The sequence below is a fragment of the Diadema setosum genome, chromosome 11 (genome assembly GCF_964275005.1).
Source record: "Diadema setosum chromosome 11, eeDiaSeto1, whole genome shotgun sequence".
Taxonomy (NCBI): domain Eukaryota; kingdom Metazoa; phylum Echinodermata; class Echinoidea; order Diadematoida; family Diadematidae; genus Diadema; species Diadema setosum.
In genome coordinates, this window is record NC_092695.1 from 3,892,911 (window position 1) to 3,906,256 (window position 13,346).

Below are 13,346 nucleotides of genomic sequence, written 5' to 3' on the forward strand. Positions count from 1 at the left end.
TGGAAAAATGAGATGAAACTTATGTTGGCCACATTGAGGTGATTGTGAGATATGTATAACCTTGTACAGCAAGAACTAAAAGTCTTAAAATTAGGGGCAACAGGGAAGGGAAACATGGAAGGTGTTTGGTTAGGTTACAAGGGGAAATTGTACAGTGCATGTGAGACAATCAACCAGGCGGCAGAGATCATACTGGTTGTGCAATATGGCAGTGGCAAAAGGCTGATTCACATGTCTTTGTATAGACAATTGTGGTTTTTATGACTTCGAAAGTGCTACCATGTGAAAGTGTGAAAGTGCCATTTGCATGTATTGAGCTTTAGATTTCAATAGCAGTGTAGAGAAACCATAGCCTTGCCAAGGCACCATGAATAGACCTGGGATTTGGATATGTTTGATCGGTCATGTTGATATTAAAGAAATGATTAATGACGAACAGATGTGGCAACAGTATATTAACTTGTTTGTTTCTTTGTGGGATCAATATATATTTGAAAGGCATAATCCGTGTGGTTCTTGGCAAGGTAACTCGTACCTTAGAATGAATTACTCTGCCTCATGTATAGCCATACTACTCTTTTTTTTTCACCCTGTATTTTTTTCAGAATCATACTGCTACACATATTAGAAAGGGCAACCTAATCGGATTTCCTCTTTAAAAGGGAAAATGCATTTTTCATATCCCTGCCGAACTGTCAATTTTTGCTCTAAAATGCACATGTGTTTATTACGCTAAAGTAGAAATGTGTGAAATAACAACTGTAGAAAAAGCACAATTTTAGTTTGGTAACAACAAAAATGCAAAATATTAGCCATAAAGGTTTGCCGGAAGTATCACAGTTGTAATCATACCTGATCATGGTTGCTACATATTTTTTTTTTTATAATCAATTGATTAATCATTGATAGTCAAATTTGGCCACAGCAGTATCAACTGAATGATCTTCCCTGCTAGAATGAATTGCATGGAGCTTGTTGGAAAATGCCATTGCTAGGGCATGATCAATCATCACTTGATGTTCTACCTACCCACTACAGAACACGAAGGGTTCTTTACACTTTGATCTCAGACTGCTCCAAAACAACTCATTGTTTCGGCAAATTGTGTCAGCCAGCCAAGTTTCTTTGTAAGAGCCTTTTGATGTCGATACATGCATTGCAGGCAAATTCCAAATGGTGAAAGATGAATTTTGAGCCTTTCTGAGAACTACATGTACACATTTTATGTTTTGGCTTTAACAGGAGAGTGCATAATATCACCCCAAGGAGGCCTGAAAACCACATTCCTGTGGCTTGCAGCTGTGTCCTTTGTATCATAACATTTACCCTTCATTCCTGGTGTTTCACATGGTATTTGTGAAAAGCAAATCTAACTTTTGTGTCCTTTGTTGTCCAGCCATGATTTGTTTCAGTTTCAGCATGTTTGAAAGCCTTTTCAGTTTCAGCATGTTTGAAATCCTGTAAATTGCTCAGTCTATAACTAATTGACACACTAAATAGAAAATTTAGCTTCCTGGTTGAGTCTGTGCAGATTTAAAGAATGTAACCACTTCCATCTAATCCTTTTCCCATTTAAGATATGCAGTGAAATTCAGAGGTGCCAATTTAATGATCACCCTTAAAAATGTAACATTTATCTTCTTTTTTTTTCTGCTTCCACATTATGTTCCTTTGATAGGCCTCTAAGTGACGGCAAGACACTAAAGACTAAGTTTGATGAGATATTTGCTGCCACGAGGTAAGTAGTGCCATCATTTCACAAGCATGGCAGAAATTTAAGTTCTTTAGAGTCTGTTGCATCATTTGACACCAAATTTGCGACGTAGGCACGCATTTACCAAGTTACGCCTAAATATGTACATGTGTATGTATGAAATTTTCAAATTTCATGAAAGCATGGTCATTTTTTCTTATATTTGATTAAAATCAATTAATAATATATCTTCATTCTCTTAACAGGAGCTGAAACATTTTATCAATAAAAAAAAAAAAGTCTGAAAACAAGGAAATACACAAAGAATTAAAAAACAATGAAGTACTTAGGAATCTGTTTGGATGGCACAATTTTTTCACTTACATGTGCTGAAGGACACCACAACGGATATAAACACCATTTTTGTAAAATTCAGTGTTATATAACAAATGGTCTGATTTCATGCATACTGTACATTATGCGCAAATTAGCATAAAGTAGCGTAAATGATCATTTTTCGTAGATCAACTCTTACAGTTTTGTAGATTATGTCGCAGGCAATGTGTGTGCTGATTTTTCATCATGATCGCACGGTCGACAGCCAAGATCTGGGGGGGGGGGTGCCTACAGTTGATGTCATTAAATCTAGTTGATAAAAGATATTTTGATAATTGGAGAAAAATGTGGGAAAGATTGCTCATTTTTAAATCTTTGATCCTGCAGTAAGTGCTTGCCTGTTTTTTGTTTTTTTTTCTTTTGCTCCCCTGAACCAAAGAAAACAGAAATGCTTTGAGTAAATATTTTTAGTAAGTGTACTTACAATTTTGCTTGTAAATGGCAGATACGGGGTGGACCTCTTAGAGCTAGGACGAAATTAGGTGCTAGTTTTCACATTGCAACTCCTTTCTGAAAATGCATGGTCAAATTTTCTGCAAAATTGGAAGATATTTTGATCAGTTTGAAAGAATATACAAAATAGACGCCATGCTACCCCCTGGAGGTCCCTCAACCCCTCCCCCCAAGTTGCTATGTTCTTCTTAAGAAATTGTTTGAATGGGTGAATGAGTGGAAGGTGAACTTGTGATAGTCACATGAGCATTTGATCTACGGAGCTCTTTGTGAGTCAGAAGATAACTCTTCATTAATTGAGCTTTCACTTAAAAAAAAAATAAGTAAATATTTTTTTCTTCTTTTCAGATACATCAAGGCTCTGGAGGCTATAAGGAAGCTGAGGGCAGGACAGGTAAATATCTTTAAATAAATTTTTTATTAGGGCTTATTACATTGAAATGGACAAATAAATCCATATATACATGAATATATATACTTTCTTTTCCTTCTACTCTTCCTGTATGGCATGTACACTGTATCTTTAGTTTTTTAATTCATACAGCTGGGTAGTCGTTAATCCATCCAAGAAGTAAAGAAACCATACATTTGCAGATTATTGCTATGGAGATCATGCTAACAAATTATTTGTTATCATTGTGCTATCAGAATTTCATTACTAAGTTCTTTCTAATATGTATTGTTTAATGAAGCAGGAAATTGACGATTATTGATAGACATTGATTGTTTGTTTGTTTGTTTGTTCATTTTCCATCTGAGAAGATGGCTGGATAGCCCAGATTCAGCTACATTAAGCTGGTCTTCCATGGGGTCCAGTTGGATGTGAGGTGGGACCACTTCACCAGGTTAAACACCCTACTCTTTGCGATGAATGAATGAATGAAGCTGGATCTTTTACGTGCATGAGTTGTTGCTCTCTCATACACGGGACCTCCATTTTATGTCCTATCCGAGGGACAGAGTGTTTTGTCTCTTGCTAGAGGGGATGGTATGCTTACACACAACATTGCTCAGTCCAGACTCGGGTTCGAACCTGGGCCGCGTGACCGTGAGGCAGATGCGCTACTGACTGAGCCAACTCAACGCCCTTAATAAATATGAAGATAAAGCAATTCACTTCATTTACAACATTTCCTGAAAAACATTGTAGATTCTTTGTTGTGTTTAATATGTAATTCATTTGCTGTTTGACAAGAAGAATGATTATACATCCATTTGCTGGTTTGTTTCACTATAGCTGACAAACTGCAGTGTATATATCATATTTATGTACAAATTTTCTGCCAATGAGTTACCGGATGTTTTCACTCGCATGTTCAGAAAAAACTATTTGATTCACAATTATCCTACCCGCCAAAGTGATGCATTTCACCTTCCACGTACTCGAACAATTTTCGCTAAAAAAACGATAAAGTATACGGGCCCTAGATACTGGAATGACCTCTCCCCCGAAATAACAAGCTGCTCGTCTTTATATTCCTTTAAACGTAAATTGAAAGAGTTTTTATTGAGTGCATATTTTGCAGACACTGAACAGTCGTAATGTCTTATGTAATACTGTGGTATGTTATTGTCCAATCAAACATTTTGTCAACACGTTGCAGATTCCATTTGGGGTCTTGCCATCAGGCTCTCTGAATTCATCATTAGCAATTCCACATTCTACTTCGTTTCCCTCTCTTCATCTTTCCCTCTACCCCTCTCTAACCTTCTATGCAGAGCTTGACGGCAGGCACCAAATGGCTTAATAGCTGTACATGTTAACTTTTTGTGTCTTACTGATCATATCCTGGTGAAAGTTTTAATGCAACAATAGGTTATACTATATATACAAAGTAGGCTGTATAATAATGATGGCTCGGTCACAGTAAGTTCATATTAATGTATAGTTTGTTTGTTCTCTTCTTCTTCTTTTTCTTCTTCTTTTTTATTACATAAAATTTGGCAACCTACATCATCATTCTGGTCTTATCTTCTATCCATTCTCCGTTTCTTTTTCACAAACACTGATTACTCGGGGCTTACAGCCAAACAAGCTAGCTTTCATGTAGGTCCCGTCATACTTCTCTTTGATCAACCCCATTTCGATTTCGATTTTGACCAGTTATCATTACATGTAATTACTGTGTTATCACCTTGTATATTGTTTGTTTTCTGCACATTGTTCACAAGGTAAAAGAACTTGTCTGGTTTCTGTTGTAATGTTCATAAATGAGAAGTATGAAAATAAAATGAATTGAATTGAATTGAATTGAAAATATATGAACTTTAAATGAATATGTGTTATACAGTAAACTTGTTACATGTACATATGTGACCCGCGACAACGGTTTCAGGCAAAAGTCGCAAAGGCAAATTCCCTCCTAGGCGGGGTACAAACATTTTGACCATTATTTTTTTCGATTTTGGGTTTTTGCAGAATTTGAATCTTTGATATGTTTTCTACATATACACTGAATTTCACAGCATAACACTAAGTTTTTCCTACCTAAAATGGAATTTTAAACACCCTATGTTGGAGCGCACTCGTCAGTTTCGATCTTCTTTCGAACGCCGCGCCACTATGCCCAGCGTTGCTACGGCGCGGCATCTCGCCTGCGATTGGATAGTGCGTCGCACACATTTACATAGTTCGGCTTTCAGAGATACGCCTCGCAGCGTGTCGGAAATGTTTTGTCCACGCTAATTACGCATGCATGCTCCATTGTTGTTGCTACAATAGATACCAGTACGCTCGGTCTTTAGTGTAAGCTCCTCGTTTGGCTTTCTATCCGAGCTTTTTTACCGCAATGTTTGACAACGGAATTAGTGAAACAAAAGGTGAACAGCAACACTAGGCAGCACTAACTTAATGTGAAAATAGATACGATAGGGAACATGATTTAAGCGTATCAGAGTGGCAAATTGCCACACAAATCGTGCAACGTACGATCGGAAACTGACTTGTTGATATTGTGCGTGTAGTAAATATGACAGGCTGACTCAAAAAGACAGCAGAAGAGAGAAAAGGAGTGGTCATAAATGACCAGTATTCAAATAATACACTGTCGTAAACGTCAAAATTGCACCAAACTAAGTAAAGTCGTGTTTGTTTGTTTGCTTGCTTGCTTGTTTACCGCACAACGCAACACATGTACAGCTTAAAAAAAAAGAAACTACAGAAAGCATGACCCTTTTCATCCTCCTGCCTTCGAAAGGGTCCCCATGATGAAATTTAGAAGACTAATCAAGCACTATAAAAACGTGATTTGTAAAGATGTGGAAACGAATGTGCTTCCCGCTCCCGTAACGTATACACACTGGCATAGCGTGTGGATGCCATTGAGTAATACGTGCACCATGCACACGTAACCAGCAGCTTGTAGTTATCGTATCCGCCAGCTTGAAAGACGTACTGGTAAACAAACCCGAGCGAAACGCATTGTGCATTCGGCTCCATACGCTGAGTTCCGAGGAGGGTGCCCGGGAAATTTGACTCTCTCAGTGAGCCAATCAGAAGCCGCTGTGGTTGCTAGAGGCGGAGCTTAATCTCGATTGGCATCATTGTACAGATGGGTGATTCTCACCTCGCATCGCCGCCTGGCATTGTCTTCGAGCATGAGGGGAATCTTCAAAGCCCGTTTTCTCGCAATTTTGTCAGGCTAACAAATCAAAAAGTGCATTATATTTCGCTTTATATGACCACTCACAGTACCGGAGAATACAAGTGTTTTATACCAATGTAAAGCTTAGGAAATGGGCAATGTGATTCAATGAAAAAATGAATTTTCAAAATTTCCGACTTTTGCCTGAAACCGTTGTCGCCGGTCACATATGTATAGAAATATCATTAACATGAAATATTTTGTTTAAATTACTCCTCTCCCCTTTTATTTCAGGCTGGAGATATTAGAGAATATGTGATAGAAACCAGAAACCTCAAAGAATGGAAAGAGAAAGCCAAGCAGGTAAAAGATGTCATCTTATTAAACTTTTATATATCAACTGTTGTATACTATATTAATAAAACATAAAATAGATTATTACCTATACGAGGTAGTTTTGTGAGGCAATTGCAGTTGATATTTTGCAGGGTTAAAGGTCAGCAGTTGTTATTTTGCAGGGTTAAAAGTCAGCAGGCAATATTCGTTCGCCTCTGCCGATTTTCGCCACGTCGCTGCGTGTCGGTTACGCACACCGTACCGTACACAAAACAATGTGTGCAAACAGTGCAATCTTCCGGTTTTCGCCATTCACTTTACACAGGGAGGTGGGAAGAGAAAGAGTGGGATCTCTCTCCCCACCTCCCTGCTTTAAATGTAAACATTCCGAAGAAAACATTCCAGGACGTCGCTGGGTGTCGGTTACACGCACTGCAGAAGAACGCTGATAAATCAACTCATACAAGGTCGACCACTTACAGCAGCACTACGCGTCAAACAATGACTAGTCCATTTGTGCTCAATAATTGCAGAGTGACCATCAGTTTTACAACTCTCCAAATTTAAACAGAAGTAAAAATAAAGTGTAAAAGCATTCAGATGTTTGAAGTTCGCCTGTTACAACTTCATATGTATCTTTGAAGTTGGAGTTGAATGATATACATTGATGAACAATTTTTCAATTATTCGACATGTTGATGATCTACAGGTAGTCAAATGTGGCTTGATCTATATCATGTGTATAGCCGTATTTACATATTTTCTTAATTTACCTAGGGGATACAGTTCGTAGGTAATAATTATGATATTGACTGGCCTTGAGGGAGATACCGGATAGATATTGCCCGCACTGAAAGAATATTGCCCTCGTCTTTGACTCGGGCAATATTATTTCAGTTTGGGCAATATTTTCTGGTATCTCCCTCGAGGAGAGTCAATATTATATAAATGTTTTTAGAAATCATTGGAATGTACCAGAGTATGACCCTACCAATTTGTGCCAATTTTTGAACAAAGGAAAAAAAATTATTTAGTGGAAATTACATCTAGCAAGTTCTAACATCTGTTGATTTTTTGTCTGTAGAGACACTGAAAAACATGTTGGATTCATACATCTTCTTTATACAAACAGCAAACCTCACAGATGTTCATAGGTGGGACTATGCTGAAAGTGATGACATATGGCATAGTTAATAAAGTTAAAACATTTGCGCATGTGTTCTAGCTAGTAAAATGACAAGACGGGTTAGTCCCAGTCAACAACCCTGACTATAGCAATGACATTACTAGAACAAATGGATGATTGAACAAACAAACAAAGGCCCTATTATGCTTAACAATAATTATTGCAAGAAGCTGACTATTTCATCATGTGTTCAACACATTGATGGTGCAATGTTGTGGCCTTTGTTAGGCAGAAATTCTTTACCCACCCAGCTTTAAGTATATGTATACAAGATTATGAATCCATAAATTGTAATTTGGCAGTGTTTCTTTCTAGAGAATGCTCCAAAGCAGACCGTGGGTGCCATTTCAATTTCATTCACCCTGTATGATCACTGTAGATATTAGTTTTGATAAAGGCTTCCTGAAGTGTTCTATGCCATTAATAGTTAATACTTGCAGACTAAGCTGCATAGAATGGTAGATCTGTAACTTCTGTGAAAAAAAAAAAAAAAAATCTTTGCCACTTCAGCTCTCTCAAGACCTGGATGAAAAGAAGACAAGATTAGCAGCAGATGAGGCATCTGTGAGAAAGATTGAAGAAAAGCTGGAACCAGTAGAGGTAGGTCATTTTCGAACTTCACCTTGGCTTTCCTCTTTTCGTGGACTAATCATTTAAGGATATAAGAATCCATCGCCTGTACAGTCAGAATGAGTTTAATGAAACTCGATACAGTTGAACCTCTTGTATCCGGACAAGTTGGGACCGGGGCTCATCCGGATAAGGGATTTGGCCGGATATGGGAGACTCAATGCTTTATGTACTTATACATACACATGTACTGATGTAGCCCATTGTAGTACCACATGTAGTAATGTGTACACTGCAACCTTTTCATTGTTACACTCAGTAACAGACCCCAAAATAGAGGTTTGTGTTTGCAAGAATGAAATCATTTTCTTTTATAAATTCTTGGGATTTACCTAAATAATTATTAAGAAATGTATCAAGTATGTGTAATTCATGTGTGTTTGTGTAGGAGTTCTCATGGAGTTGGGAATCCCCCTTTCCTCCCGTAATTATGATATTAAAAAAAAAAATCACGGCGAGATTGCGTCCGTATAATAGAGAGATCTGGATAAAGGGAGGCCGGATAATAGAGGTTCAACTGTATATCTTTTTCGTTACATCCAAACATGATTTCAATTAATTTCACAATTTTCACAGTGTATTCTTTCTCTGATAGTATACATATGAACGACAAATAGTGAACGAGAAAAAATATTTTATTTCTGCCAATATTATCCTTTCATTTTGCTGTATTAATGTCTGCACCATTGTCGGCCATTGCGATCATAATAATGCTCTGATATTTTTGTAGAACACAGTTCAACACAGAGTAGGTTCTCAAGGTGCTTTACAGAGGAGTTACAGAGGGGAGGATTGCAATTTTTTTTGACCTGATTAGAAAAGAAAGATGCATGAATGTTGTCACAGCAACCACTGGTCTCCGTGTAATATTGTTGGGTTGATTTGTCTATGTGCAGGCACAGTATGAAGAGCTTGTCAAGAAGACACACCACATCACCAAGTTGGCCAATGAAGTCGGTAAGTTCATCCTAGTGCCGGGGTAACTCCATGATATGTACAATGTAAAGGACACTGTGTATTTGGCGTCACAGATTGTTTGAGATGTTTTGTTTTGTTTTTTTTTCCCCCGAGAGAGGTGAATGAGATTGTAAGGTTAAGCAATCAGAAACATTGAATCTTCACCCCTTTTTCTCCCCTGGGAACCAGTGGCATGCACCTAGAATTACCACAATCTTTATATCACATAATATGATTTTCTGTTTGTATTCTATGCCCGCTTGTATTTTATGTTGAATTACCAAATAAATAAATAAATAATAATAATAATAATAATGTACATTCACTTCAGAGGAGAGTGATGGTACAAAGCTACAAGGTGATAAAGAGCATATCATGGGAGTAAATGTATAGGGATGATTGCACAATGCAGTATATATTGAAAAAGAAAAATTCTCAACAGTGACAACATACTATCACCTTTATAAGCAAATGTCATGCAATGAGCAGTGGACCAATCGGATCACAAGAATTATGTACGTGCTTGTAGTGTAGATGTTGTATCCAAACTTACTCTTTCTTCCTTGTGTGTTTGTCGATATGCCTGTCTGTCTCCCTCTATTTTTTTTTTCCTCTCTCTCTCTGTCGACACCATGCTGTATGTATGCCTCCCTCTATCATTTCCATTTACTATTTCTTTGTATCTGTCACAAAGTGTTGCCACAGACATAATGTTTTCAGCTTGTCCACTGTCTGTCTGTTATCATTTTTATGGATTTGACAGAAATTAAGAACCATGTGAGGTATCCAAATGAAACTTGGCATATATTTCTTTTTGCTTTGAATGTCCTTGGTACTCTCTATAATTGCCACATATCTGGGTTCTCTTCCTGTTTCTATGGCAACGTCCCAGCCAAACTCCAGGGGCAGAAAGACCAGTTGGTACGAAGCATGCAAAGCATCGAGAACAAGCTGGAGAACATCTTCCAAGGTGAGGTGGCTTTGCAGAGAGGAAATTGTACCTCGGGACTTCTTGGTTATCAAAGGCATAATTTACCATTTGCAGATGAAACAAAAACCCAGCATTAGTGCTTCAAAATAGTCCTAAAATGTGTGTTAGAGATAGAAACAACCAATGTGGAAATTTATTTGAACAAGTATAATGGATGTTAAGTATTGTTAAAATGTACAAAATGAACAGTAATAGCAATAATAAAATTGTTTCCAGACTAAACCGTCTACAGTTATGGTTTATTAAGAAAAATAGTGATATCTCCTAGTCCTTATATTTTAGGCTTTATTGCGAAAATTTTATGCAGTAGGATGTTTTGTGACACAACTGACCTACACATATGTATCAAATGTGATCTTTTGAAATTTTTTTGAAATCACTGCTCCCAAAAGGTAAACAGGACCTTTAACAATTTGAGTCCCATGGTGGTTGCAATCACATAATCATGAGAATTGCCAGGAATGAATATTAAGCTAAAGGTAAACGCATCATTCCCCCATTCCCCCTGCTTTCTGAAAAGAGGTACTTAAGGCACTCCTACATTATGCTGGAAAAGTGCAAATAATGTTGAATTTTCTTTATATTTTCTTTACACATGTATTGTTGTACATAATGATATCATGAAGTGTTGTAGTCTCCATATCCAGTGATAATGGCACAGAGTTTTAAAAATCAGATTTCTGATTTTCCTCACTTTCTGTTTTCATTGTGTTTGTGTGATTCCAATGAATTCTATCAGGATCGGTTGAAGACTTGAAGCAAATCCATGCAGACCACCAGAGGCAAGTGAAGGAGAAGGAGCGCTCCCTACAAGAGGTACAGAGCCTGATTGGTTTCATAATGTCTAATGAATCAGGCAATTTTATCTCAAAAGTGATCAAGGCTTTTGTAGATCTACCGTACCTCGTGAAAAAAAAAAAACAAAGTATCAGAAACAAATGGCAGAATCTGTGACTTTGAAATTCTGAAATCCTGTTTAGAGAAAAGTATGAGCACATTGCACACCATGGACATTCTGGACATGCATTTTAAGCACTCCTTGCAACACCCAAGCTGAGATTATCCATACTCCATCCAACATATGTATTCACCCACCATTCATGTATGATTATACTTGATTATTGCATGTCTTTGGTTATCCAAAGAAGTACACATACCCTTGCAGCCATGATGTTCATTTTAATACCATGTCAATTAATACGGGTACTGCTATTATTACACAGTACTTCACTTCTTTTCTCCTGTGTGTTACGTGCTTCTCGGCGCTTACATCTTTGTGTTATTTGAGGATGGATGTATAATCATTGTGATGATATCTGTGCTTATGTGTTATGTAATCAAAATTTGTGCTCACCTTAATACCAAATTAAATCCTGACAAAAAGAAATATATATATAAAATATAAAATTCATGAAAGTTGACAGGTACTGCAAAATGTAGTCATCGGGAACAAGACTAAAAAACATGTACCAGAACAAAACAGTGAATAATCTATGAATCTGTCAATTTGATGTGTAGAGTTATTTTGATACCAAACTTCCGTGATTTTAAATCTGCTCTGACAATCATTTGCAGCATTTATTATAGTGTATTCTTGACTGACATAGAGTACATTATACATGTTGTAATTCCATTTCTCCTCCTTTTGTCAGTGTGAAAGGAAGAAGCAGAGAACACAGATGTTGGCCCAGACAAAGACCAATGAGAGGTCCAAGCTATTGGTCAGCGAGGGTGTACTGAAGCAAGAAGCAAAGGTTAGGGTGACCTCTTGATTGCTACTATTTTTATCCACTGGTTATCATGCGAGCTTGTCCTATGATGAGTTCAACAAGGGCTTTTTTTAATAATAATTGATAATAAATAATAATAATAATTAAGTCTAGAATGACATAGAATATAAGGGCATACCTCAGTGTATTAGTGCACAATTTAATGAAATGTGTGTTATTTTAGAATTTGATAATAATGTGTGTTTCAAATGCATGTGTTGCTCAAATGCTGACTGCTTTCTTTAGAACATTATCCTTTGGTGTGACAAAATTTGCTAAACTTTAGGAATTGAATGAATCATGCAATGTCTTTTTGAATAATGTATTCAAACTGACATCTTTTTAGCTGCACTGACAGAAAAATTTTCAGTGCTGAATACACACCTAAATTCTTATGTCTTCACCCATTGAGGATGAGTCCCGAGTATACTGGGGCAAGCGTCTATGGTGAAACTGGACGTGGAGTAATTTTGAACCATATTAAATGTCGAATGATTGGATTCTGGTTGAGATTAGTCAAGGGAAGAGAAACCAAACACTCATGTACAATTTTCAAATTTCTTCTGCATTTACAAGGAGACATACACTCCCTGTCAAAATCACAATGGTTATTATTTGTCACAAATATTTTTTATTATGCAGGGCTAGGGAATGTGTGGTTAGCACAAGGGGGTGGATTTAGTGCTGCATGGATTTCACACACCTCAAAAGTTAGACTTTTTGATATGTTTATTCAAGAGTGGAGAGCATCAACATGGTCAAATAGAATCTGTACAAATTATAGAATGTTTAAGGATAATTTGATGTTAGAGAAGTATTTACAGGTCTTGTGTAAGAAAGATTATGTTACATTAAGTAAATTTAGATGTAGATCTAATGGATTACCCGTTAATAAGGGCAGGTTTGATGCAAGCCTGACAGATGAATTGCATTGTACTATATGTTCATCCGATGATATAGGGGATGAATTTCAGTATATTTTTGTTTGTCCCTTTTTCAACAAAGAGAGACTATAATTGTATTTACCAAGTAGCTTGACGGCCAGTAGACCAAGTGCATTACTTATGGCCAAATTATTCAATTCAACTACTGCTTGCCATGTGAAAAAACTAGCCAAATTTGTCAGAATTATTATGTTTCAGTTCTCTTCAATACCAAAGAAGAAAGACAGTAGTTTTGTAGAAAGTAGAGTAGATGTGAATGTTTGTACACGTAGTGGTATAGTAGTTAAACGTCCTTTACACCTTGTTTTGTAAACATATTTATTTATATCTGTTATTTTCACATGTACATGTACATTATCACTTATATTTTTGTATTCATATATTGTAAATATGTTTGTACTCTCATA

The 13,346-nt window shown here is 36.8% G+C and overlaps 1 protein-coding gene across 1 annotated transcript in view; it reads left to right on the forward strand.

Moving 5' to 3' along the window:
- Positions 1 to 13,346, forward strand: part of LOC140235494 (DNA repair protein RAD50-like) — a 74,234-nt gene that overhangs the window by 18,728 nt on the left and 42,160 nt on the right. Inside the window, exons 8-15 of the mRNA XM_072315520.1 lie at positions 1,679 to 1,738; positions 2,891 to 2,936; positions 6,421 to 6,489; positions 8,159 to 8,248; positions 9,175 to 9,235; positions 10,128 to 10,205; positions 10,966 to 11,042; positions 11,879 to 11,980. Of these exons, the coding sequence (XP_072171621.1) occupies positions 1,679 to 1,738; positions 2,891 to 2,936; positions 6,421 to 6,489; positions 8,159 to 8,248; positions 9,175 to 9,235; positions 10,128 to 10,205; positions 10,966 to 11,042; positions 11,879 to 11,980 (583 nt within the window). The remainder of the gene's footprint in view (positions 1 to 1,678; positions 1,739 to 2,890; positions 2,937 to 6,420; positions 6,490 to 8,158; positions 8,249 to 9,174; positions 9,236 to 10,127; positions 10,206 to 10,965; positions 11,043 to 11,878; positions 11,981 to 13,346) is intronic.